This window comes from Corvus moneduloides, chromosome 3, assembly GCF_009650955.1.
Source record: "Corvus moneduloides isolate bCorMon1 chromosome 3, bCorMon1.pri, whole genome shotgun sequence".
In the NCBI taxonomy this organism is placed as follows: Eukaryota; Metazoa; Chordata; class Aves; order Passeriformes; family Corvidae; genus Corvus; species Corvus moneduloides.
Window position 1 is genome coordinate 33,987,124 of NC_045478.1, and position 26,913 is coordinate 34,014,036.

General features: G+C 39.8%; 2 protein-coding genes across 6 annotated transcripts in view; both read right to left on the reverse strand.

The window, feature by feature from the left end:
- Positions 1–555: 555 nt before the first annotated feature.
- On the reverse strand, positions 556–12,740 carry TMEM30A (transmembrane protein 30A). Its single transcript, XM_032104839.1, has 7 exons — positions 12,441–12,740; positions 6,971–7,087; positions 6,230–6,337; positions 5,885–5,972; positions 5,272–5,415; positions 3,450–3,656; positions 556–2,581 (listed from the first exon to the last, which is right to left on the reverse strand). Exons 1-7 carry the CDS (start codon positions 12,711–12,713, stop codon positions 2,388–2,390), a joined length of 1,131 nt encoding a protein of 376 aa, XP_031960730.1. The 5' UTR covers positions 12,714–12,740; the 3' UTR covers positions 556–2,387.
- Positions 12,741–17,474: 4,734 nt separating this feature from the next.
- Positions 17,475–26,913, reverse strand: part of FILIP1 (filamin A interacting protein 1) — a 103,180-nt gene continuing 93,741 nt past the window's right edge. For 3 of the 5 annotated variants that reach the window (XM_032104841.1, XM_032104843.1, XM_032104844.1), the window contains one exon: positions 17,475–26,179. In XM_032104841.1, the coding sequence (XP_031960732.1) occupies positions 25,973–26,179 (207 nt within the window). In that variant the 3' untranslated portion in view covers positions 17,475–25,972. The remainder of the gene's footprint in view (positions 26,180–26,913) is intronic. The other 2 variants (XM_032104840.1, XM_032104842.1) reach the window with 2 other exon arrangements.

Sequence of the window (26,913 nt, forward strand, 5' to 3'; positions counted from 1 at the left end):
CAGCCATGTTCATTGCTCTATTTGCAGATGTTACTTGACCTACGCTGTCAAGGCCTTTCTTCCGTCAGAGATTTCTATTTAAAAAAGACAAGACTTGCATCCTTCAAGGTTTAATATTCATAATAAATCCTTGAAGGATTCCAAGGATCCTCCAAGGACCTCCATTGTTAGCAACATGACACCTAGACAAATGAGCATGTATGAAGGAAGAATTTACAAATTTGACCAGTATTTAAAACTCTTATAAGCATTTTAAGCTCCATGGGCACGCTGTCCCATGTATTTACTGCTACAGGTTCTCAGAGAACCCGCTTAATTGCAACAAAAACCAGACAGCAATTCTCACCCTGGTGCACTTCACTGAAATTGAAGATACCCTGGCAGCTATAGTCAGTAAAGAAAAAGGTAAGGCACTGAAAGATATTACAAGGTAAAGACAGAAAAATACTTCCGTTTTAATTTTAAGCACAGCCCAAAAAGCAGCCTTTCCCAACTTGGAAAAATTAGGAAATATGAATGAAGAATATATTTGCATTTCAAATGACAAACACAAAGTTTAAAAATCAAAATATTTTAATAACCAGTAATTGTGAGACATCCCATTGCTCATTTCCTCTATTTTGGACTAGCAGCTACTCTAGAGTTGAAAGCCAGTTTAATATGTTCTGCAAGTTTCCAAGGGTACATTACCCTTATTCTGTAACTCTAGCAACATGAATACAACACTGTAAACAAAATCTTAAAAGGTACTATTTGAAAACCCTGTTCTGCCAGGCTGTACTATACAAATAAATATATGGAGTTACAGTGGAAATGCTGCCTCATTCCACAGTTTATCCAGACTTACACATTTAAACTCTTAGGCTACACAAGTAATTAAGTAAAACCAGTCATATAATTACGTGATAAATTAATAGTTTTGTTTAAAGTTGCCTGTAGATTAAGCTATTGGACCATGCATTTTTGTAATAAATATGCAATCCCAGAAATACAACTCATTTAAAACTGCATTTACACTTAATGATGTCTTTTCATGCAGATAAAAATAAATGTATGTTCAAGGACAAAACCAAATCTCTTATTAAATGGTTTGCAGAATTTATTAGGTCTCTTTTAATATACTCCATATTTTATCAAGCTAGTTGCATATAAAGTGATCTCCACCATATACATTACAGTTTCTGTGCATCATCTAAAAAAAAGTCACCAAAAAGTAATATTTTACAGGTTGCAGTTAACTTTTAATTAACCTAAAGGTGAATCCTTCTGTAATTTAAGACACTAACCTGCACATTGCAATATTTAAATTATGTTTCACAGCAAGCTAAACCTGCATTTCAGGGAAAAAATATCACTGCCATCTTAACTTTAGAACTTCTATAGTTTACTTCCTTAACACCGCAAAAAATTAATGTGGTGTTCACTCCAAATAAGGAAAAAGTACACAATTCCCTTAAAAGAAAGCCTGCTCAGAATACATATACTTTAAGAAAATTAGGAAACTCCTCCAGTAAAAGGAATTCACCTCAGTAAAAGGAATTCACCCCAATCTGTGAATGAAAAAAAACCCTTTTAAGTTCTTCTTGATTAATGCTTGGTGCTGCTCATAAAAAGCAGAGCCAGCAAAAAGTGAACTAGTGTGGGATATGACTTAAAGCAAAGAAAATTAGAAAAAGATTATACCTGCAACAAGCATGTTCCAATTTTAAAGGGTCTCACGCAGATAATTAACAAATAGGTTTTCTGGTATCTTCATAGGATGCTCGTTTACTGGCCAGGCACATATATTGTAAATATACAAAGAATCCACAGTGCTGAAGCTTACGGAGCACTTAGAGGATTTAATATAACAGAGGTTGGTAGGACACAGGAAAAATATTTAACAACTTGTATAAATATATTAAAATCTCAGCAAGAAATGTAGGAGCCCATGCACACAAGACAGTAAATTGCAAAAAACATTTAAGACTTGACTTCTTTCAACAGCACTGGCACCTGAATTCTGGAAAGTCAACAATTTACAGTATCTTATAACCATCTTTCTCCACACAATCTAAATGTACTGAATCATACCAACATTACACAGCACATGAACAAGCAGAAGATGCATCAAGGGAATGGGAGCTATATGCATCATGTGGCCTGCCCAGTTACAGGCAAACATCAGAAAAATTGTTTCTGACATAGGCAGAGATACAATCAATAGAGCTAATTGTATACCCGTCATTTTCAAGAGTTAATCCACAGTATGGGAAAGGGAAGCTTTAGGTAAAAATTATGCACCCAGTCTCAGAAGTGACAGAAGCAGAGATTTATCTTTCAAAAACTGGGTCCATTCTGGACTGGCCTTGATGCACATGCAGTACATTTATTTTCAGAATGCAAGATTAATTGGGAATGTCTGCACTAGTGTTTCGATTGCCGTATTTGTGATGAATGATCAGCAATACCACTCCTAAGAAGAAGCATATGGACCCAACAGTGATGTAAGCAATTCCCAGGAAGGGATTTTTGCCTCCCATCCACGAGATGGTGCTTAGGATCATCCTTTTTCGTCCATCAAAACTGTGTACAGGATAATCTGAAAAACATTTAGGAAAACAAGAAGCAAGTTTCCAAACCTAGCTTGAAGTGGGCACATGAAAATTTTGGGTCATTTCACTCAGGTTCCAAATGCAAACTGCTGCTTTGGATCTGGGATTGCAAATATGAAACATTCAGCTGTTCTTTTTAGGCTAAAACTAATCTGGGCATTGTCAGCTACTTCAAGACCAAGGCCATGTTAGAAGACACTTAACACTGAAAAAGAGTAAAATGCACGATTTTGTGGGTTTATGAAAGTAGCTTCAATAAAGTGAGGGAAATATAAATTTCAGCCCTTGTGTGTATTGTAGTACAAAATTTTTCTTTACATTCATTCAGTTTTACAGCAAAGGAAAACACTGAAGTAGCTATATAAAAAGTATCATTAGGTGCTTTTGAATTCTAAGAGTTCATTAACTATGACAACCCTCCTTCTCTAGTATTTTTACCTAATATTTAGTCTGCCTAAAAGAGAATGACAGACCATCACCCGATCCGCAGCTCTGTCATTTTTCTGACCTCCAGTCAGTCTGCCCTGCATTACATATTGTCATTTCACCTTGAAGTTACAGTTCTGAAATTCCTTGGCTACCAGCTACCTCTGTTCTTTCCTTTTTTCCTGTGCTTTTCTCAATTCCTTTGCAGCATCCAAGCAATCTGATTTCCCAGTCTCTATGAAGTTGTAAGTGCTATAAAACTAGCACAGAAGTAAAAAATGGTAACAGTCTATCTAGCTGTCGGTGCCAGTTTTCAACCACACCTCAATACCATCTTTTTTTCGAGATGGTAAGAAGAAAGGTTAGTTCAATCTGAACTTGCAAATATATGCTTGTGTAATCCAGCTAAGGCGTGCTTTCAAAGGATACTGTATGCAATATCCAAAGAATATTTTCCAGCCTGTAAGGTAGGCTGTAAGTTATTCTTCCTTTCAATGAGACGATACAGCTTGCGAAACGTTGGTAGAGCAGCTGTGCGCATCCACACGATGAAGTCCTCATTGATAAAGCCATTGTTGTCAGGCTCTGAGTCCAGCATATACACTGGCTTGGGCCAGTTCACAGGTTTTGTTGTGCCTAGGATTAAACAAAAATAAAAAAGTATTTCACATACCAGACTAAGTAACACACTGACTCATCAAAATCCATTCTAATATCACAAAAAACACATTAACTTCTAAACAGTATGAACAGACAGGCTGACTCACTACTATTGCAACACACTGGGCTGTTTAAGAACTTTTTATTTTGCAGTTTAAATAGTTTAAACTCTATAAATAAATAACATAATTCATGACAGCTCTGTCCATTTGTCTAAACAATTCATGTGGGTAGAAGTCTTGTCTCAAAGCACTGCTTGGTGAGATAGGTCCTCTGCTCACTTGGTAGAGTTTAAAAACCAATTTAATATTGTAAACATCATTTCAGATTATGTACACATGCTTTTGCTAATGTTATTGGAAATACAATTCCACATTGTATTAAGGTAAGGTATCTGCTTTTCCAAGCATAGCCATCACACTGACAACATGTAATTTGGCTATGACTAAGCAAGAAACCCACATCAGGTTAAACCTGAAGTTATTATATACCTTGCATAAACACACATATTCTAAGAGCCTTAAGAAGACTTTTGAGACATAGTAGCCAAAGGAAACTTTTATTTGCCAAACTGTATACGAGACACACAGTCACTTCCAGTTACAAAAAAAAAAAAAAAAAAAGAGTTTTTTTAGAGAACAGAACAACCTAGCCATAGAAACATTTAAATGAAACTCTTCCTATGGAGTTTTCATTTAACAACTGCAGGATTTCTTTATAAGTTAAATCCACACATGATAGAACTTGTACTGGTCTTGACTGGAACAAAACTAAATTTCTTCACAGTAGCTGGTATAGGACAAAGTTTTGGATTTGTGCTGGACACAGTATTGATAAACAATGATGTCTTTGTTATTGCTAAGCAGTATTTGCCAGCATCAAGGCCTCTTCTGCTCCTCACCTCACCCCACCAGTGAGGAGAGTGAGGGTTCAGGAGAGATCAGGAGGGGACACAGATGGGATAGCTGTTCCCAGCTGACCAAAGGGATATCCCAGGCAGGCAGAGGTAGGCAGGGCCTGCTTTGGCTCAGGGACTCAGATGGTGGTGAGCAATTCTTTTCTTTTGCATTACTTGTTTTTCTTTTCCTCTCTCTTTGTTGTGTTTTTGGTTTGGTTGTTTGTTTTTATTACTAACCTCTCTTTATCTCAACCTATGCGCTTTCTCACTTTCACCCATCCGATTCTTCTCTCCCTCCCACTGAGCAAGGGCATGGTTAGTGAGACACTGTGTGATGCTTAGTTGCCAAGTGGGCTTAAACCCCAGCAGCTTACATTACACATTTTTTAGTATTCAGGGTACAGAATCAGAAATTAAATCAGAAATTAAAGCTACCAAATTAATGATTACAGTAAATGTAAAAACCAAACACTTTCATTAGAACCTTGCAGCTTTCATTACTTAAAGACAACCGTTCAAATAGCAGAATAGTCCTTAGCTTGGATTTCTTCAGAGAGCATTTATTTAGCACATTCTGTAAATTGTCAGTGAGGCAAAACTCTGAAATCAAAATGTGCTTGAAATCAAAACTGAAATCAAAAGGTGTTTGAAGCATTTTGGCATTCTTACAATTTTTCTTTTCTCTTTTTTTACCTTGGAAAAGCGCAGTTAAGTTGTTTCCATCTCCTGTAGGATTTCTGAACTTTACATTTTTATCTGTCCACCATGCAATGCCTTTTTTAATCAAAGTAATCGGAGTCCTTGTGTCATTATCAATGCGGTATAACTCCAGTGTATCTAAAGACAAAATCAAATTAGAAAACCAGCTGCAGAAGCTTTCATTACACAGATGATCTTAATGAGCAGTGAAACAATTACCTCCAGGAGAAAACAAAACAAAAATAACTAGGCAAGGCATTTACTATCTGCCTGACACAATCACAAGCTGTTCTGTAAGAATCAGTGTATATGAGATAGCAGTTTATTATTCAAATATGATTTTTATGTTTCTACATCACAGCAGTAGCAGCTTCTCACAGCAGGTATTTCCATCCTTTGTGTGCTATGAGATTAAATTAATTCTCCTAGCAATTTTGAAACAAGTAATAGCAGTACAAGACATTTATTTTATTCTGAACAGTGAAAATGTGTTAATTCAAAACAAAAAAGCTGACAGTATCTTTACACAGAATAATGTGCAACACAACAAAAAACATACACTAGATCACAGACCCATCTAAATGGTAAGTTAAAAGTGTTACCGTACCATTAAACATACTGTTGGCAATAGCTCCACAAGGAGCAATGGGTTTGTCCTCATTTGTGCGGTAAGGCTCACATTCCTTACTTGGATTCTGATAGTTAGAAAGAAAAAAGGCAAATGAGTCTGTGCTAGTTTAAACAACTAGCCTGGTTTTTACTACATGATCAACATGAAATTTTATAATACTTTACAGTTATTTTCAGTGAACAAAATATCAATTCCTTATGGTTGCCTTCTGTTATGCAAAAATTCTTTTACCTCATTATCGTTCAACTAAATATTCTATGTGGTGATTTATGCAATAGTCAGAAATTAGTTGCTCATTCACATCCAAGCATGAATACCTACAAGCAGTGAACTGTTGTCTCCATTTAGCTGGCTGTCATCTCGAGATTTCACGTAACGGCGGTGGTTTTGATAGAAGTTGGAAAGTCCGTAATACATGAATACATTGCTCTACAAGAAGCAAGATGCGTAAAGAGGGATTTTCGTTCACACAAACCTGCAATTTTAAGCTCTTAAACTTAGGTTTACAGCAACATTCATAAAGTAAGAACCTCAATCCTTTCTTCATAGTGAGTACATAAAAGTACTATCCTAACAAAAGCTGGCAGGATGAAGTCAAACAATAAAAACATGTCACCAACTATCAGAATGATATTCACCAGCACTAATCCCAACACCTGTCTTGTCCGATGCAGAACCCATAAGCCTCATTTGCCTCCCATCTGCCAGAAAGCACTGATCTGGTATTTCCAATTCCTGTTGAACTGAGTTTTTGTAAATCATGCAGGAATAGCTGATCTACTCTCCAGCTATGTGACACACAGGGTAACTCTGAATGTGTAAAACACAAGCATTCCACTTAATGTTGTACATTTCCAGATAAACAGAGGCATTAAGAAACATCTCATCCCTGCTGATGAAAAAGGGAACACAAAAATCAGATCCAAGTTCAAAGGAAGACTAAAAATAATCTTTTATAATGGAAGAAAAAAAAGAAATACCTAAGTGAGAAAACTTTCATTTTCAATATGAAATAGATCATATAAACCGTTCTGACTTCATCCTGCATACAGGGCAGCATACCTCAAATGAATGTTCCAGTGTGAAATTGATGGTGCATGTACAAGGGGGTGTGCTGTCCCAGGACACATTTAAGCATTTGTTGCAGGGACTAGAAGGTTCTGTTCCTGTATAGTCAATCTGTAGCAGGAAAAACAGTCATTAATTTACAATGAGAGAGTAAAGAAAACTTATTATTAAGCCAGAGAGATTTTGTGGCATTTACTTTGCAATCATATTTTATCTCAGCACCAAAAACACATTCAGGCCTGTCTGACAATCTCAAGAAGTCTCTTCCCACCTTAACCATTCTATGACTCTGTAAAGGAGTTTTTGATTCTGACTGTATGCTTGATTTCAGATGCAGACAAATTTAACACTGAGGTGAAATTACTCCTGGAGCAAAACCAAACAAAACCAACAAGTCCCCCCACCCCCCAAACCAACCAACCAAAAACCATACCAAAACAAAACCAGCAGATACTCCAGACAACATTATGTTTCCAAACACGCACACTATGACAAGCAGATCTCAACTTTTACATGCTTTCCAAAGAGATTAAGCTTTTAAAAGTCTAGATATTTAATTAAAAAAAATTGCATTAGAAAACTTGCTTTGTTGACCATTTTAAGCCACCTAATTAAAGATTTTAAAAAAAAATTAAAAATCACTTAATGCCCAAAAATTGTCCTAAACCAGGAAAGATTAATACACCAATACTGTTTTGTCAGGAATGGTAACATAACCAGGATATGGACAAGAAAGATGATCTGTATTACTCTGCCTTATACAATACTATCTGTCTTCAATACTGTAACCCAAAAAACCCCATTTTTTAAAATCTGTACATTCAGCCTCAGCAGCCACAAGCTCACCCTACAGTCCAAGCTTGACCACATTAGCTCTTTCTCACATGTAGCTCCAGCAAGTGTGGCAGAAGAAAGCTTCCAGCTGCCTATAAAAGATATATTTCTACACTTCCCATGAATTACCTATTTTAGAATTTAGACTCAGATTGGTGAAATATATACCTTATACTTATTGCAAAAAAAATGTTTAGCAGCGGTAGCATTTAAACTACAACACCTACACAGTTATAGGAAAGGCTGCTGCAAGTGGTTTGTCCTGATTTATGTTTGTAGTGAAACGCATAACCAAGAACTAGTGATTTATGATCTGTCCTAATACCCATATTAAGGTCAGCTAAAACAAACACACAGGGTGCGTTCAGGAAAGAACTGAAGTCTGTTTTCCTCTGCATCTTCTTCAGGGTCTCTCTTCCTGTAATTTCTGCAGTATCTATTAAGCTGCAACTAATTCCATCAGCAAGCACTTTTATTGACTGGCATCGCTCTGCTGCCAGATTTCTGACAGACAAAACCTACATCCTAATGAGCCTAGCTGAAACTAGACAGCTTCAGAAGCTATTAGCTGGCAGTGAGAGATTGACAGAGGATCACAATCTTTGTTCCTCAGCTGAACAAGATACTGAGTTTATGCTGATCTAGAAATAGCACTACTGCAGCAGCCATGACCAGCTCTGTTTAGCTACAGCACACAGACCCCACTGCTGCTCTCAATGAACAAAGCATCTCATTTGTTGAAGGCTAACTCGGGGGTGGGTGTGCTCTGCTAAAGTAAGCTGAAGTAAGCATTTCCTTTAGAAAGAACTTGCTAGTGTGAGGAGAAGTTTTAGATCAAGAACGTACACTAAAGACTCTAAGGTTGCAAAAGACCTAAAGGCTTCACTTTTAAAAACATAAATGACTAAATTCTGTGGAGCATGAAATTGATGTATATTGAAGCAGGACCATGCTTTTGATGACAGTTATCAGCTTGCATGCTATCAAAGAGCTTTCCTGTACAGTAACTGCCAACGCGAGTGGTTTTTTCTGCATCCGCATCTACAGATTACATTCAACAGAGAGCTTATTTAAAAGGATGAAGGCATCCATATTCAGCTCTTGACAGAGTAACAAAACCACTTTGACTTTGAGAGCTAAGGACTGACTTTGGAGTCCAGGGCAAGAACCTGCCTGATCCCACTGTTCTGTCCCCTGGGATCGGCCAGCATCTGACAACCTGACACAGCGAGCCCTTCCCAGAAACTCCAGATTTAAGGACATTGGGTATATCCAAGTTATTCCACACCAATGGCTTTTCAGGCTGTTGATGTCTGTCAGCCTACTGAAATAACTACTGCATACACATATTCTCCAAACTATTTGTTATTTTGTAGACTTCATACTTTGTCATGTATCTATCCTACTCTGCTTGACCGTTTCTTGTATCAAAGGCAATCTGTAACAGAATCTGGTCCTCTTTGCTGTTCCTCTTTGTACGTTTTGCTAAGTTTTGTATCATTTCTGACATGGGGCTACAGGAACTGCACACAAGGCTGAAGATGCAGGCAACAGCAATGTACATACTTTCAGTTCTCCATTCCTAACCATGCCTTAAGTCAATATGGCTTTTTATCTACCATTATGCATTTCACGGCAGCAGTCACAGCACAAAGGTCTCTTTCCTACACATTTAATACTTACTATATTCCTCACATTTTATCATATATTTATATGCTCTGTCAATGCTTCTTATTCACTCTGTATATATTAAAAAAAAAACCAAACCACCCCTCCCCAGGAAATACAGAACTCTCCCACTCTTTAATAACAGGCAAAAAGACATTTACAGAGCTAATTATTTTCCACCCAAATGAACTATTTTCCCAACAGACCCAAGATAAATAACTGATTATACCCTTCTGAAACAATGAAAAAATGCTAGAGAAAACACAACAAAAACCCGGTAATTCTAGTACACTTAAGCTGTTGGAAATCTTCCACATTTGAATTCAAGAGAGCTTATAAAAGAAATCAGTGGAAGAGGTACATCTTGCTGCTCAGTCCTTGCAGCACCTGTAGAAGAACAGCACAGTCCACAGAGATACTAATGGTTACCATATCTTGTTTCAGGAAAGAGTGACTTGAAATTAAATATGTATTTCAGGGTCACAAATTAAACATCCCATTCAATTCCAATACACTAAGTTTACAGGCACACACATTTAGGAGGTATGCTATTGCCCAAGACGTAGGTGTAAATAACTACCTCTGCTTCCTCCCCCGATACATTTCTAAAAAAGCTTAGTCACTGCACCTAGCTTCTAGATGCCTTGTCTCCCACAGCTAAACTTACAGCTATTCGTGAATAACTTTTGGAAGTTATAACAAAAGCCAGCATTCTAAGCAGGGACACATGTCAGCTAAGCATATATGTGATAGCAGTGTCTTAAACTGCACCCCTCACTGGTGTTTAGAGCCCAGATGCTGGTCCTAATTGGTAAAAAGCTTTATCTGTATTTTGCCGCTGCAACTATAAAGCCTTTTTTGATTTAAACTTGGTTTTTTTCTAAATTCAGCTGCCTTTAGGATGATAATCTCACTTGCTGAATGTCACTGGATAAGCACTTCGTAAGACACGTATGAGGATCAGGCAACAGAACACAAGTTTCCCCATTCTGACTTACCGCAGACTCCAAAGTCCCTCCTGTCCTCACAGATGCCTAACAATTGGATTTTTGAGAATTTCACAAGGTGAAAGAGTAAATCCATACAGCAAAACAAACTAAACTCTTTCCAGTCTTGAGTATCTTGAAATTGGAGAGGATTGAAGGCCAGTGCCGGCCAACTGGTCTCCAGTACAAATGGTTACTACTGCTGTATATACACAACCTGATTGTGTAGAGGAGCATCAGTTGTGCTCCCAGCTCACCTATGACTTTTGTGCTGAATGTTAGGTGGGAACATCCAGTTTGTGGCTTCTATTGGAACTTACCAGGAGTACCTGACTGAGCTGCTTCAGCAACAACAGTATACAAAATTTCTGTATATGCATACAGCAGCAATGTAGGCACAAGAAGTCACTTACATTTCTGGACTCATGAAACTGATGCATTTCTTGTTCCCATAGATCAATGCAGACTCAGTCATAATGGAAAAAGGCTGTATTTGTCCAATTATAATGATCTAAAACTTCGTACTGCTTTAGTATAGAAATGGCTATTTTAAATGCAGTTGTCAACAAAAATCAGGGTTAGCAAGGATATTTTTTTACTTCTCTCCACTGAGTGTCCTGTTGAAAACCTGCAATTGTATTTACCTTAAATATGCTACAACATGACAATTTAAAAATCTATGTGCCCATGACAAGTTGGCCATGTTCTCTGAATCACTTGTGCCAATTTTCAGATGTTCAGCATACCCCCAACACTTGATGTAAGAAGCAACTGTTTTCCAAAAAATATGCTTACATACAATTTGGATGCTGTAAAATACACTTCAGCTTTTGGGTTTTTCCCTTCTGCTTTTCTCCTTGTCTGGAACTGTACATCTTAACATAAAAGGGGGTAAAATTGGTTTTGTTATAACATTATTTGCATTTTAAGGAAAATATGAAAATACCACTCATTCCTTATCTCATGATTTCTTTAGCTAATTGAGCTTCACTGCCAAATTACTGCCAACAGCTAAGCTACTGTCTTAAACACTACTTACTTGAAAGTGACAGCTTAGTCCAATAACTGGAGTGATTTAATCCACAAAAATTCATATTCTCCAATAAAACAATACAACAAACAACTAAATACCTTCTTCCCTACAATCAATCTCAGTCACATTAGCTCAGCAAAACTAATAATAGCTGTCAATGGCTTTTCAAGGCTGTCCGTCCCTAAGCCCTGCAGGTTATTTCCTTACAACACAAACTGGTTCTGTTATCTAATGGATCCATTTGCGATACACAGTTCAGTTTTCAGCTAACGCTCAGCAGCTTTTCACAGCAGTAGCATGGCTGATTATCAGATGTAAATGACTCGGGTTTTGTTAAGTGTTAATTAGAAAAAGCCACACTCTTCAATCCTTGTTTCCAAGTTTACTCTGGACACCCTGGTCTCCCACAGAACACCTGCAACATTAAATCATCGGTGCAGGTAAGAATTACAGCAATACATTCACCACAGAGCTTTGTCCTGAAAATACAATTACTTTGCAACATTTGAAGATATATAATGGACTGCCACAGGCTATCTCAAGGACAACGCACATACTTTCTGTACTGCTGAGGAAAAAAACGTGCACTGGGCTGTGTCGATTAAATGCTGGCAGTAACTTCCCTGGGAGTTCCCTCGGGAGCACTGGCAGAAGGGCTACAGCCTATGCGCAGATGACTGCCAGCCCTGTGTCCGTTCAGGGTAATTAATGGACGCTTTGCTGACGAGCACAGACGTTTCTCCGGATCGGAGCCGCCCGGGCGCCGTGTCCGCTCCGCACAGAACCCGCCTGGGTCCCGGCAGGCCGGGAAGGGACCGGGTTTCCCCGGAGTCGCAGGCGGCTTCCGGGAAGGCGATCCCCGCTCGCCCTGCCGGGCCCGGCCTTCCCGAGCGGGCCCCGGGTGCTCCCAAAGCCCCGGCCCGGGCACCCCCGCCCCGCGCACCTCGTACTCGCGGATGTTGTTGGAGGTGACGAAGATGCCGATGCCGATGGGGATGAAGATGAGGCCGATGATGAAGAAGGCCGGCAGCACCGTGCCCGCCGTCAGGATGGGCTGCCAAGCCGGCAGCCGCTGCTGCTTGAACGCGGTGTTGTCAGGCTTGCGGGTCTTCACGGCGCCCCCGCCGCCGCTGCCCACCGCGCCGCCGCCCGGCACCCCGACGCCGCCCGAGGGGTGCCCGTCCGCCTCCTCCTTGGCGCTGTAATTCACCGCCATGGCACCGCCACCGCCCCCGGCGCGCGACACGTGACCGGGGGCACCGCGCCTGCGCACTCGGCCGCGGCAGCGGGGGGCGGCGGCTCGGCGGGCGCGCGCCTGGTGACGCGCCAGGGCCGGGCGCTTCCCCGAGTCATGGAGTCGTGGAATCATGGAATTGTGGAATCATCAAGATTGGAAGAGACCCGCAAGATCAGCCGATCCGATTATCCTTCCGGCACTGCCACTGTAACCCCTAAACCACGTCACCCAGTGCCGGTTCCAGTCACCTCTTGAACACTTCCAGGGATGGAGACTCTACCACTTTCCTGGGCAACCTGTTCCAGTGCCTGACCACCCCAACATGGAATTTTTTTTTTTTCTAATATCTAATTTGAATCTCCCCTGTCTCAGCTAAGGCCATTTCCTCTTGTCCTCTCACTGCAGGCATGGCAGAACAGACCAGTCCCCACCTCACCCCAGCCTTTTCTCAGAGTTGTAGAGAGCAATGATGTCCCTCCGGAGCCTCCTTTTCTTCAGGCCAAAATCCCCCAGCTTCCTCAGCCGCTCCTCATGAGACATGTTCTGTGTGCTGGCCAGGCAGGCTCTGCTCTGGTGCACTTAGGGCAGGGGTCATGCTGCCTTGTGCCCAAGGTTGGGGTAAGACCTGGGCCCGCAGCCTTGTCACCCCTGCTCAGTGCTCCGAGAGGGTTACCCCGCACTTCATCCTCCCTGTTGCCATGAGGAGCGGTGCAGATCCAAGGCAGCATCCATTGGGCCAAAAATGGAGAAGTCAGCTTCAGCTTCCTACCCTCATAAATAGGATCAGTGCCACTGTAGAGATGTAATAATGCACGAGAGTTTTGAGAGCTTCTCTTAATGGAGCTGTGTGTGCTCACTCACCACTGCTTTTGGGAGCTGTTCTGCTCTGTATTCCTGCTCAGCTGTCAGGAGCGTGTGAGTAAATCAATACAGTGAATACAGAATCACAGAATGGGTAAGGTTGGAAGGGACCACAGAGAGTCATCTGGTCCAACCTCCCTGCTCAGGGTCATCCCAGAGCACATGGCACAGGACTGCATCCAGACGGTTCTTGAATTTCTCTAGTCAGTGAGACTCTACAACCTCTCTGGGCAATCTGTTCTGGTGCTCAGTCACCTACACAGTAAAGAAGTTCTTCCTCAAATTCAGGTGGAACTTCCTGTGCATCAGTTTCTGCCTGTTGCCTCTTGTTCTGTTGGTTGGCAACACTGGGAAGAGTTTGGCTCCTTCAGACTCTTGACACCCACCCTTTAGATATTTACACATGTGGGTGTTTTTTTCCCTTAGGAGCTGATCTGACTGCACTAAATAGAATCACAGAATCAATTGGGCTGGGAAACACCTCTGAGGTCATTGAATCCACCCTTTGGCTGAACACAACCACGTCAGCTACACCATGGCACTGAGTACCATTTAAAGTCTCAAACACCTCCAGGAGCAGTGACTCCACCACCCCCCAGGGCGGCCTGTTCCAGTGGTTAAAACCCTTTCCGTGAAGAAGCAGTCACCCTGTGGAACGCAGTGTGGGAGTATGTACTTGTATCCCAGAATACCTGCTTTAGCAGGCATTGCTCAAGCTGATGCAAAATTGAAAGTCCATGTTTCTCACTTTATTGCCACTTCTGCATTCAAGTCTGTTTTGTGAGGACTCTAGTCCTCCCTATGCAGTCACTCCAGAGTGCTGCCAAAATCTAGATTCAGCAAGCAATTATGTATTTACTTCATTTCAGGGGAAAATAATTAGAACAATTTAATTAAATAACTTCTAAGCATGTAGTCCAATCTGAAGACTTTTTAGCTGGCTGTGGAACAGTTTCTGTAAAATAAATGCCTTTCAGTTCTCTGGAGCACCGAGAGCATCAGCCAAGACCACTGGGGGGAGCACATGACTTGTGCAAATGTATTTTGCTCTGGAGGTACAAAAGGCCTCTTTGTCATAGATAGCATAGGAAATTTGGATATATAGGCATCTAAAATTTAAGTATTAATTCGGTGCCTAAATAATTATATAGGGTACAAAAGTTAATCATATTCCTTGTGGCATCTGTGCTAAAACTATATCTCATTCTTAATTTATCCTTTCCACTATCTTGTGGACCCCAACTTTTGCTGCCATTGCCCCTAGATAAGCCCCTTGTCGCTAGTACCACCCTTTCCTTTATTATATTCTGTTTGCAATCATTACCTTCAGCTACAGTAACTTTTATTCCCACAATTCACAGAGAATCCAGGGAGATGCAACTGGGATCCTAAGGGAACATGACTGCTTGTAAACATGTGGTGAGAGATGGCAAGAAATTTCTCTGGAAGCAGGATAACCAAGGGGCAATATTGGGAAGCTGGGACCTGATGCTCCCAGGTGTGAGAGGACTGGCAAGAAAGGGAGTGTTAAATTTGTCCAATTATGTTTCACAACAAGACAAAAGGAAAACTCGCGGGCTGCAGAATTTGTCTCTAGAAATCTAAGCATTTGAGATTTTTTCCTAGATATAAACTTTATATTTTATCACTATATTAATACTTACACAGGTCTTTCAGTCCTCTTTAGACAGTAAGAAATCTCTAAGGGAAAAGTAGATCTTCACTGGTTTTCTATTGCTTAAAAGCTACTGATATCTATAGCCCAAGGTAGCCTCTAGATTGTCTTAGTGTGAAAGCACTTCCCAATTACCTCCTTTAAAATTACAATACTTGTAGAAATTAATCACTTCTTTAGTCTATATTAATAGATTTCTTCCTGAGTGCCCCCAAAATACAGGCTAGTTATGCGGCTAATGCGCTTTTTTTACATATTTGTCTTAGATTCATGTCCAACTTAGGTAATGTAAAAAATTGACCAGGAACATAAGTGCAAGATGAAATCACCGGTCTCCTACTCCAAAGTGCTGCAGTTCATAAAAAATACTTTAAAATTTAAACTATTTCAGTACACCATGATTTGTATTTATGCTTTAAACAAAGCTTTATTTTGGGAAGCTTAAAAACTTAATGTAGTTGCAGAACCATAAATGTTTATGTATTTGCTTATGAATCACAAAGTTACATTCATACTGAATTGGCTTTATATTAAAATCTAAACGAGAAAAAATATTTTCTACTTTGATTGGGACCTTTTAAATCTAGACTCAGTTTTGGAATAATTTTACTTATGTCCTACTCATATTTAAAAGCTGAAGTTTATTTCAGGCATGTCACTGTCACTTTCAAATAGCCAGGAATTTCATTCCAGCTGAGCTCAGTGTATATCTTAACATGGATAGCTTTGGATTCTCAAGTAATGTTTTGAAAATAGAAGATCTGGGTTACTACAATGTTCATTCTGTTGTGCAGTAAACTGAAATGTGGCACACACTAAACTTCATTCACCTCAGCTGTATTGCTCTCTAAAAGCTGGAATTCTTCTCAGCTTGCTCTAAATTATGATCTACAGACACAGCTATGTTACTGGTGTTATTGGCATACACTGTCTGCTGTACAAAAAAACCCCCACTCCTTAAAAAACATGGGGTACCAACTAAGCATAAGTTGTACCAACAAAATGACTCTTCTGCCAGAATAAGCAGCACTTATTTTGATTCCTCAGTATGGCTGTATTAGTAAACTCTTCACAATGGAGATCAACTCCAAGGAAGTTCATACAGGTCCCAGAATACCCTGCTTCTCTAGAGTGTCAGCATTTGCTGCAGAACTCATATGTAAGAGGAAAAACAGCTCCCGTGGCTCCCATGAAGACCAAATTGACTACACAGCAGTGTGATATTCCAGCTTCAAAGATGGACTGACCTAGCCATCCCAGTGGGATGCTGCATTAATGCACTCTTTCTGGCATCTCACAGCACATCTCCTGCAAGCAACACTGTTTTCCCTTCCAAAAAAAAAGTAATTTCTCCCAGTAGCTTCTGCAGTTAAAAAATCTGCAGTATTTTAAGTATGTGCCAATGACTTACATTAAAACTCATCGGTTATGAGATGTATAAGAAAAAAAAGACCCTGCCTGGATTGCATGTACCTTTATATATCATTCATTAAAAAATCATCTTAAGTATAGCTGCCACAGAACTCTCTGGATGCTATTTCAGAAGTTACAGCCATCAGTGTGAAAGGGGCCCCTCAGCATGTGGCCGAGTACCTGGTGTCTAGTCCAGGTGCTAGTCCAGGACTGAAGATTCTGACAGTACCACTTGAACATCTCTGCCTGTGCTGTAAAAGCACAAGGTTAGAAACAATTAAGTCATTAAGGGCTTGGTAATTGATCCTTCTTTGTATCTTAACTTCTGAGCCTACAAGAAAGATGGAAAGAGACTATTTGCATGAGCATGTAGTGACAGGACAAGGAGAAATGGTTTCAAACTGAAAGACAGTAGGTTTAGATTAGATACTAGGAAAAAATTCTTTACTGTGAGGGTGGTGAGGCACTGGAACAAGATGCCCAGAGAAGCTGTTGAACAGCTTTCCTGGAAGTGTTCAAGGCCAGGTTGGATGGGGCTTTGAGGAACCTGATCTAGTGGAAGGCATCCCTGCCCATGGCAGGGGGATTGGAACTACACAATCTTTAAGGGCCTTCCAACCCAAACCATTCTATGATTCTATGAATCAGTTTTACCCCGTACATCACTGTGACACTGTATGAGACACCAGTGAGAAAAAAGAGCTTCCAAACCCATATTCTGTCCCCATGAACACATACATAGATGAGCACTGCCAACCTTATGAAACAGGAGTTAAAATGCAAACACCTGATTACATTTGCATAGTTGTGAAAATTTATTAGTTACAGTGTAATGAAAATCAACTTTTTTTGGTACAGGCAGAAGTAAAAACATACTTTATATAGAAAAAAAATCACAGCTTTAAAAACTGACATTGTTTAAAATGAGTAAATCTGGTTGTATTTCAAGGCATTGGACTTTAATACTTAATTTTATGCCAAAACATCACACAGTGCAAGAAATATTCTGCAACAAATTCCATACAGCAGTCTTCAGATTATTTAGTCTCACAGAATCTCAAGGTGGCAAAAAATCTACTGAATGCTTTTCCATTTAAACAGAAAACATTGCTGAAGTTACATTTTTCTTTCTTCACATACTCTCTATTACAAAAATATCAAATTGCAAATTTGACAGTGTATTCTACAAATAAATGTGCCATAAGCAACAGGAATTGCAACTTTGGGACAGCTACTTTACAAAGTGTATTATAAAAATAAATTATATGGCAAATATCAAACAAAATCAAGCACGTGCCTTAGGCTTTGCAAATAAAAGTGAAATTCAGCTGCTGCTCTCTCTCTGATTAGATACTTTTAAAAATACCAGCAAGGCCATTCGTTTTTAAAGCTCTACCAAGAAAAAAAAATATAAAATCTAATGGAAGCACTAATACTTCCACAAATAATCAGTAGCACAAGTGACCCTGGTGTTGATGGCAGAGAGCTTCTACAGTGATCCATCCACGGGCATGGAGGGTAGTGCACACAGAGAGCTCTAGCGGGCGGTAACTCATCTAGAGTTCACGCGTAACTGGTGAATGATGACACTCTCTAAAAGAAAAGAGAGCAAAACATTTGGGTTTATGAAACTACAAATGCATTGCAAGTTACTTTAAAGAAGAACAATTACAATGGCAGTGCAAGGCATTTTTCTAAAAATGTCTCACAGACTTACTCTCACATCACTGCTTGATAAAACTGTCCTGGCTACTGCTACAAAGGGAAACTAAATTAGTACCTGTCAAGGGCTCGGAGGCCCTTGGCTTCCACTTCAATGTGAAGACCATCATTTGGCTGTCCACAGGAAAAAGGAGTAATACAGTTGAATGGATTAAGGCACAGGGACGCCAAAGTTCCAGTCCCACACCCAAACTAGGTAGAAGAAGACTTAGAGTTGGGTGTCTGGTATCTTGTCTAAGCAAATTCATCATAAATCTGGTGGCGATTCATAAATGGGGATGAGGAAGAGGTATGGGGTAATTTCTCACTTTTTTAATTTAAGCTTGGCTTAGAAACCTATAGTGGGTTTATTCAGCAAGTCTTCTTGAATTTTGCTACTGGCTTTAATGGGGATAAATTTCAGCCACAGCATGCAAAACTAAGTGCTGGCATTTTCTTCAAAAGGCCGTATTTAATTTTGCCCTGTGTGTAGTATCAGAGGTCCCTGACCCTGATTAATCCCTGGGCTCTGCTGAAGTACTAATGGCCTGGTCTTCTGTTCTTTTACCTATATATACAGCTCTTACAGGCAACCTTTTAAATACAAGAATTTAACTGTCAATTAATATTTTTCTCTGAAAAGGTGTATTTTATGCATTTCAAATAATGTAACTGTACCAATACTAATTAAAGCATACAGTAATAGATTTTCAGAAATATTCATCTTAATTGAAATTACTTTTGTTAAGATTCCTTCCTTTCTTAACAGTCTGAAGATTTTTCAAGATTTACGTGACCCAAGAAATGACACCAATTATATTATTTTTGCCTTTCACATTTTTATTGACTTCTGCCTTTATCTGCTTCCTAACTAATATTTGCAAGGTGTTTCGCGAAGTTACATTATAAGAAGAAAGAAAAATGAAAGTATTTTCCATGTACTCTGAGTGCCACAACTTTGCCACTAGATGGCAGATCCCAGTGCTGCTTTTCATATGTGGTGAAGCAAGAGCAGGGCTGAGGAAACGTCCAATAAAATACGTTAAGGCAAATGAAATAATAGAATTTCTCGAATTTGAAGTATTTATTTTCCACAAAATTTTTCAATAACAACTGATTTTCAACAAGACACATACACCAGTTCTACCACATTTGAGCAGTGAATGTGAAAGAACCACTAATTACTGAACGATTTTACCTTACAGCCAGTGCTGTTCTAACTTGAAGCTCTTGTGGAGTATGATGTTAAAAGCTGCATTTACATAATATCAGACGGTAACCTCAGGCGAACTCACCCCTTAACTTCAATGAGAGTCACATGAACTCTATATGAAAATTATTTTCTTAATATTCACCGTGCACATTTAATAAGGAGTTTAAACACAAAATTCTAAAAAAATGTGTAGCAGAAAAATATCACACTCCTTGTTAAGGCTCAGTCACTGAACAAACAGCAAACCTACAGTCAGTGTCTAAATCAGACACCTGTCTCCTACAGACCCAAACAGTAATTGTGCAGAAAAGAGTAGGAGAAACAATAGTATTTTTTAAAAAATCAAATAATTTCCACTGGTATTTCTCTTTCATTCATTTGTCACACACCTAGAGAACACACACTTTATGTTTGTCTTGGTTGTTTGTATTTGAAATGCTTATATATATATATGATATATATACATACACACAGAGTATAGTTACTAAAAGAGGTGTCTGAACCAAGACACCTACTAAACTAAAATTAGAGTAGGGCAGATTTTGTCAGACTTCTTTTGGGCCACCCTCTATAGGAATATGATTATATTTGAAGGATATGATTAAATAAATTTTTCTAGGGTTCTAGATGGGAATATTTCAAGGAATTATGTATTCACTTAAAACAATTTATTTTAATGACAGGAAAAGAAAATGAAGTTAATGTAAACCAGCTAATTCTGCTTTCAGTCCTGCTGATGTAAAGCAGAACTTCTCCAGGAAACACATCAGGGTACTAGTTCATATAATGAAGCACATCAACTGACATTTTAACATACAAAGTTTAATTTCTCCTTACAATATATACAAACAAATATCACCAGATAATACAAAAATGAATGTACCACAGACAATGCACACCCAAGCAACAGAGCAGAAGCATACATCAGTATTTCTATTTTTAAAATCCCAAGGAGAGGTTTTTTTTGTCTGGAGAACCATTCACACCTGAGTGTTTCATACCTGAGAGCTGATAGCTCTGCTGATAGCAGTAGTTAACTCTGGTTACATTTTAAAGGAAAAAAAAGACCAAGGTAAGAGAAGAGTGTAGGGAGTAAGTTTCAAAGTGAATGTGATTAGTATCTGTAATGAGAAATATTGCATATAGTTTTGCCTAAGAGAGCTCAAGCAAAATTAAGAGAAAGAGGATAACTAACACTGATGCAGGGGAGAAAACCATTCTCCTAAATGAAAACAAGTTTGAAAGATGAGCTCACAGAAACTCCTGCCAGCAAACTACGTGTTTCAAAGCAACTCAATGAAATTGGCCACTGATGTGTGATGGGAACATATAATTGGTCTGAAAATTGTCCTGACTGTTGCAGCTTATGCCAAGTACCTGAAACCCAGCAGGACAGCAGCTTACTCTGTTTTAAAGACATGCTCTTCCACATCTGATCAGAATTACTGAATAGTCATGTAAATATTGAGCGTATTTTAGAAATGTGTGTAGCATATTTCAAGAAGTGACATGTGACTTGGCATCCTGTTGGCATGGATCAACATATTAATGTGGCTTTAGAGATTATTCCCATGGTGGTAATTACTATGTGCTGTAAGTGATTTGAGGTTTAAATATAGTAACATGCGTGCTCTATGGGCATATTAAGAAGACTCACAAAGTGTTTGGTTTTTGAAAAATCACACTAACGGGTGTCACAAAAGGAAAAAAAGTGGGCAAAATAAATCAAAATCTCTGTTTTTCTTCTACCACTTGCTTAGCATGTTTACTGATCTGAGAGAAAACCCCCCAGGCATTACAGTTGAAGCTCTGTGCCCCTTCTTTTTTAGTCACACTTACTCAAATGTATTGATCTACTAATGATTACATTAGCAATACCCATATGTAGAAGTCAGTCTGGTGATGGGATCTAACTTAGGGAACACAGGAGAAAGCTTATTACGAAGTAGAATTGAAATGAGAGAGATCATCTGGAGAACTGAGGGTGTACCTTCTCAGTCCATGTGTGCTGCTCATGAATGGGTTGGCATTTTCCCTGCTCCTCCCCTTCTCCACCTTACTGCTGGTTCTAAGTCATTTGTTCCTACTGCTGGCCTTGAGTTATCATGACTGCTTATATGGCCATGTCATCAGCCAAAACAGGGCTTCTCTTCAGCTGACATTGAATATGACTAAAAGTACAAAGTTTGGTTCTCAGTCATCTTAGTTCCTGACAAAGCATTGTAACTATCATAATTCTGAGCGCATTATTTTGCTACTGAAACTGTTCAACTTCACTACAAAAAAAACCAAAACAAAAACAAAAGAATAACTAAACAAAATGGCTGAGAAAAAGGTAAGAGAGAAAGCATGAGGATTCCAGATGATCACTTAGGAAGGCTTGGTTTACACATTATAATCCAGTAATGTAGAATACATGGAAACCCTGTAAATAAAGCCCTCATGTTTTCCTATGGATTGATGTGTCAGAGTTTGATTCTTTGGAGCCTAGTAAAATCTGAGGTCTGAACAAAGCATGTCCTTGTGGCATTTCTGGCATCACGATTTTGTGTTCATTCTTTGATGCTGTATGAAGGTGAGCTCATGCCCTACTCTTCCACACAGTGAGGCACTGCTAAGGTCTTGCTCCTCTTCTCTGCCGTCCTTTTCATTAAACTGGAAAAACTTCTTATTCTGGAGACCCCTATTGCTTTGTCAGGTTCGGATGAAATTGGGTGGTGTGTCTGGTGTTATTCATTAGGGAAGGAGAAATGGAGGGATGGGTGAACACAGACACTTCATCTTACAAGCCTTCTTTTCAAAAAGGCCAGGCTCAAAGGCAGCCTTTGGAACAGGGATACAAATCTGGGGCGGGGGGGGGGGCTCCCTCCTAGTTCAATATCCTGACCCCTCAACCACTCTCTTGTTTCTGCTCAGTGAATACTGAAGCATTCTGTGCAGAACAGCACAGCCTTTCCAGAAGGGAATGAGAATGCCCTTTTTCCCCCTCAGCTGTCAGTGCCACAAGTGAACCTGCCTGCAGCTGATGTGGGTTTGAGTCTCCTCAGATACTGTTGAGAAGGGGGACCTGTCTCCTACCTTTGAAAAAAGGTTTCAATCAAAAGCTTTTGAAAATAAGCAGCACTACCCCTGCGTTTGTATGGTATTTGATCTACTAGGAGGCACTCATGATCCTACAGTCACTTTAAAACACCAGCTGGTTTCCTGCACCTTCCTTCTTTCTTTTTCTGGCCCATGAGCCTGGCACTAAGTTACCTTAAAGCCAGTCTTTATGCTTTTTGCCAGATTCCTTTTAATTCAGATCAGTTCCCCAGTTAAGTTCAAACACTAGTGGCAGCTCAAAGAACAACCACATAGTCAGTGAGTACTTTCTTGGCTGGAGGTGACAAAGACAGGACTACGGCTTTTCAGTCCAGTGTGGAGTTACATCCTGACTTTAAGTGACCAGGAACTTGTGGCTTGACTTAAAAGCCTCAGAGGAAATACAAGAATACCTGCATTATGGATCTCAGTGAGGTTCAGAGGCTGCAGTGCTAGAGTTGAGTCATAACAGAAACACTGACTAGACAAGGGCTGTGGAAGAACATCAAGATCTTCAGGATGCCTCTTGGGCTTAGGCACTGTCTTTAGATTTGGTTTTTTACATTGCCTTCTGGAGCTGACCTACTGAATAGAGAATCTTACTGTAGTCACTAAACGTAACTGTCTTCAGATTCAGAGAAAATTTCAATGTAATACAAATAGTTATGCTTGAACTTCTAAGACTTCTGGACTATACACTTTCTTTTTTCTTCATCTTATCCTTCTCTACCTTTAGGAAACCAGAATATTAAGTCAATTAAAACAGATGTCAAAAGTCATAACTAAATACCTATTTTTAGCTAACAGTTTAACCAGCTGCCTGATTCCAACTCTTCAGACTTCTGCTGCAGAGCAAAAGTCCGTTTTTTTGTTGTACAGCCCCTGGGGAAAAATAACAGGATCCTAATTCTGACCTATCTGGAATTTCTAAAGTCTGTCTCATCAAATCCTACTGACTCTACAGTTGTGCCAATTTCTGTGCCCTAGATTTCAGGTAGTGGGAGGCTGACTTGTTTCTTCAGGTGAATTGGTTTCTTAGACCTCAAACAAAAACAAAAACAAAATTTTCAACCACAGACACACATAGAACATTGAGTATGGCAAGAGTTAACTAAGGAACTAAGTTTCTTTGACACAAGGAAGGCTTAAGGCAGCTGTACCAAGCCACATTAGCTTGGGGATCATGTTCGCAGTATTTTTAAAATTACTGTTTTGACCTTACAACTTCCTTCAGTAAGAGTATTTAGAGTGAATATCCAGAAAAAAAACCCTTTTTTTCCCCTTTAAATATCTGTTATAGTCTGTGTTACAACAAGAACAATTTATTGACATACTGAGGCTTTTAAGTGATAAGAATTACTTGAGAGGATCTGGTGTATTTCTGACATAGTAACTCACATTGCTTGCTAATTTCAGTTTCCAAGTTTTATCTGAAGTACTGGGAATAGGAGTTAGGAAAAATGCTACTAATACTAATCTAATTTTTGGATGCCATAGGAACCAGAACCATAAACTTAACAGGCATTTTAGGCGCTACACTTGTAGAAAAACACAACGTACTTCTTTTTTGATGTGGCAAAGAAAAAATGCCCTTCATGTGAATAATAAAATCCCAGCTTTACAATGGGATAACTGTTGTATCTGGATCTGAAATTGAAGAGCAATGCAAAGCAGACTGAAAACTAAACATTGCTTGGATTGAATATAATTTTGTTGACCTTCTGTGACAGATTCTTCCATCAAATATCTTCTCCCAGGCCAAATTTCATATTTCAACCACTGGTGCATTTTCCTTTCTGTGAATTTTATTTATAATTTATTGGTGGTCTTCCCACCTTGCGCTCTGTTTTAACCACTGGGCCCTTCACAGCTTGCTGAGGTGATTGAAGCATTATACAGCTTTAAACCCATCATTTATTGGTCTGCTCGGCTTCATTTCTTTTGGTTGGGATTTTCTTCTGTGAAAATTGATCGCTTAATGGAAATGTGCTTTAATAACTTTACTGTTATTAAATAAACAATCATAACAACCGTCAGCATCCACACTATGTCCATGCTGGAACAATTCCTTAAAACATGCTTAAAAAATGCAAACATACAAATGAGGAAATCACAAAGAGGGAAGGAAAAATGATAAATCACCATGGTATTGTAAGGCAGTCTGCATTTATGACAAAACATTTACACAACTGAAAACTGAGAGTAACTTCCTTACCAAACCCTCTCTCTACTGCCTGTACCTGAGCTGTGCCTTTAGATAGCAATTCCTGCTACCAGCAGTCTGTGCTGCCTTACCCTCTAAGACATAAGGATGCTTGGCAAGTAAGGTTTAAATGTAAGACCTGACCAGGAAAACTGCAAACCTAGTCAGGTCAATGGAATGAGTTGCTTCACAGCCTTAAGTGGTCTTTGGAGCAGGCACAAATGGATTGTATTGATTTTTGCCAGATAGTGTTTCTCAAGCTTTTGCTGAAGACTAAACACCTTCTGGCTCATGAGCCTTCATCTGAGCCCCGAGCTGGCAGTATCCCAGTGTGTGTAAGTCAGGGACCTGGTTCTAAGTGCTGTCTACAAGTGCTAACTCCCTCTGGAAGAATTAAGTTGCTGCTTAGCACTGCTGCTGCCAAACATTGTGCAACATCCCTATGCCCCTGAATTTACTAACTATCTTGAGAAAGCAGCTCACCACTGAGAAATGGTGGTTTTGATGGGAGGCTCCTGGAGAGAGAAGGCTGGTCACACGGTGCCCATCCTTCTTCTCTTCCCCTCCCACACCTGAGGTACGGGCTTTCATTAAAACAGGACCTCAAGCGTGCTGTCTTCTGGCATTGCTTCCCTAGGCCATGTGGCATTTCAATAATGTGATCAAGGCAGGAAGGAAAGTAAGCCCATGCAGCAGCAAATGTTGAAAGTGATCCATTAAGGTGGAAGACAATCTAGTAAAAGTGACCAAACTGCCTTTGATTTACTAAAAAAGTGACCAAGTCTATCATTAAGAATTCCTGAACTAGATTAATAACCTAGTGCAGTTACCCCCTTCTCACATCCTAGACTGCAAATCTTCCTGGCATAAAATTGCCTTTTTGACAGCTTTTTTTTTTTTTTTAAAGTTGAGTAAGAAAACAAAAGGATTTTGTTATTTAAGTAGTCAGTGCACATACTTATTAGTTTGTTGTTAAGTGACAGCTGCAGGACTTTGTTAGTACAGGCAAATGTGAACAACTACACAGACAGGGGAGCTGACTTCCATGGCAGCAGCAAAACCTGCAGAACGTACCCCCTGAGCCACTGCCATCAGCCCTGACCCCCGCCCAGGGAGGCAGAGCTGCTGGCTGAAGATTTCTTCAGTTCTATTTTCATAGACTGAGTCTCGGCACGAGGCTCAAATTTTGTCACATTTCCTGCTCCTGGGGCTGCCACTACTGGCTTTCCTGCTTTCATACCTTTTGACACAGGAATGCGGGTGGGTGTAGGTCGAGGGGATGACCCATCCTGTCCTGTCTGCAAAACAAAGAGACAGAGAAAAATGACATGAATTAAGGACTTCTTCTTCTTATACATGCTCATCTTATACTTTTCTTTGGTTCTTTACTTACCTCTCAAACAACACTGTCCCAAATCATACCTATTAGCAAAGTAATACATTTGGAATCTGGCCATGGGACATACTGCTAGAGTAGGACCAGAGGTAGAGCTGGGATCAAACGAGTTTCCCAGAGCTGAGGTCCAGTGTTTTGAATCAAGATGTCATAAGGATGAGAATTTGTGCAAATCTCCCATTCTACAGCACGACATAGTGCAGGATGGCCTCAGAGGCTACCACAACATTGGCTTGGCTGTCAAGACAGGTACATTATTAGCATCTTGTACAGACAATAGCATGGGCCCTCAGAACAGCATACTCACATGAGGATAATGCTAAATCCAAGGTAACTGCCAAATTTTAGGAGCTGGGGCATGATCACTCAGCATTATAAATAAAATTGAATTTTACTTCTTGAAGTATGCTGAGGTCATGGCTGGGGCCACTTATTTCTGCACTGGGAAGAGCAGGGGGCTGGGAGAGAAAGAGACAGAGAAAAGATTTGGATTGCCTTTGTGGCTGTGGCAGGAGGGATGTGGGAAAGGGCTTTCCTCCTCCAAGCCCTAATCACAACTTGAGAAACTCTGGTGAGAGTGAAGTTGCTAACCCAGATTTCCAGGGATACCTCAAGGCAGTGTGGACATTTTCATTT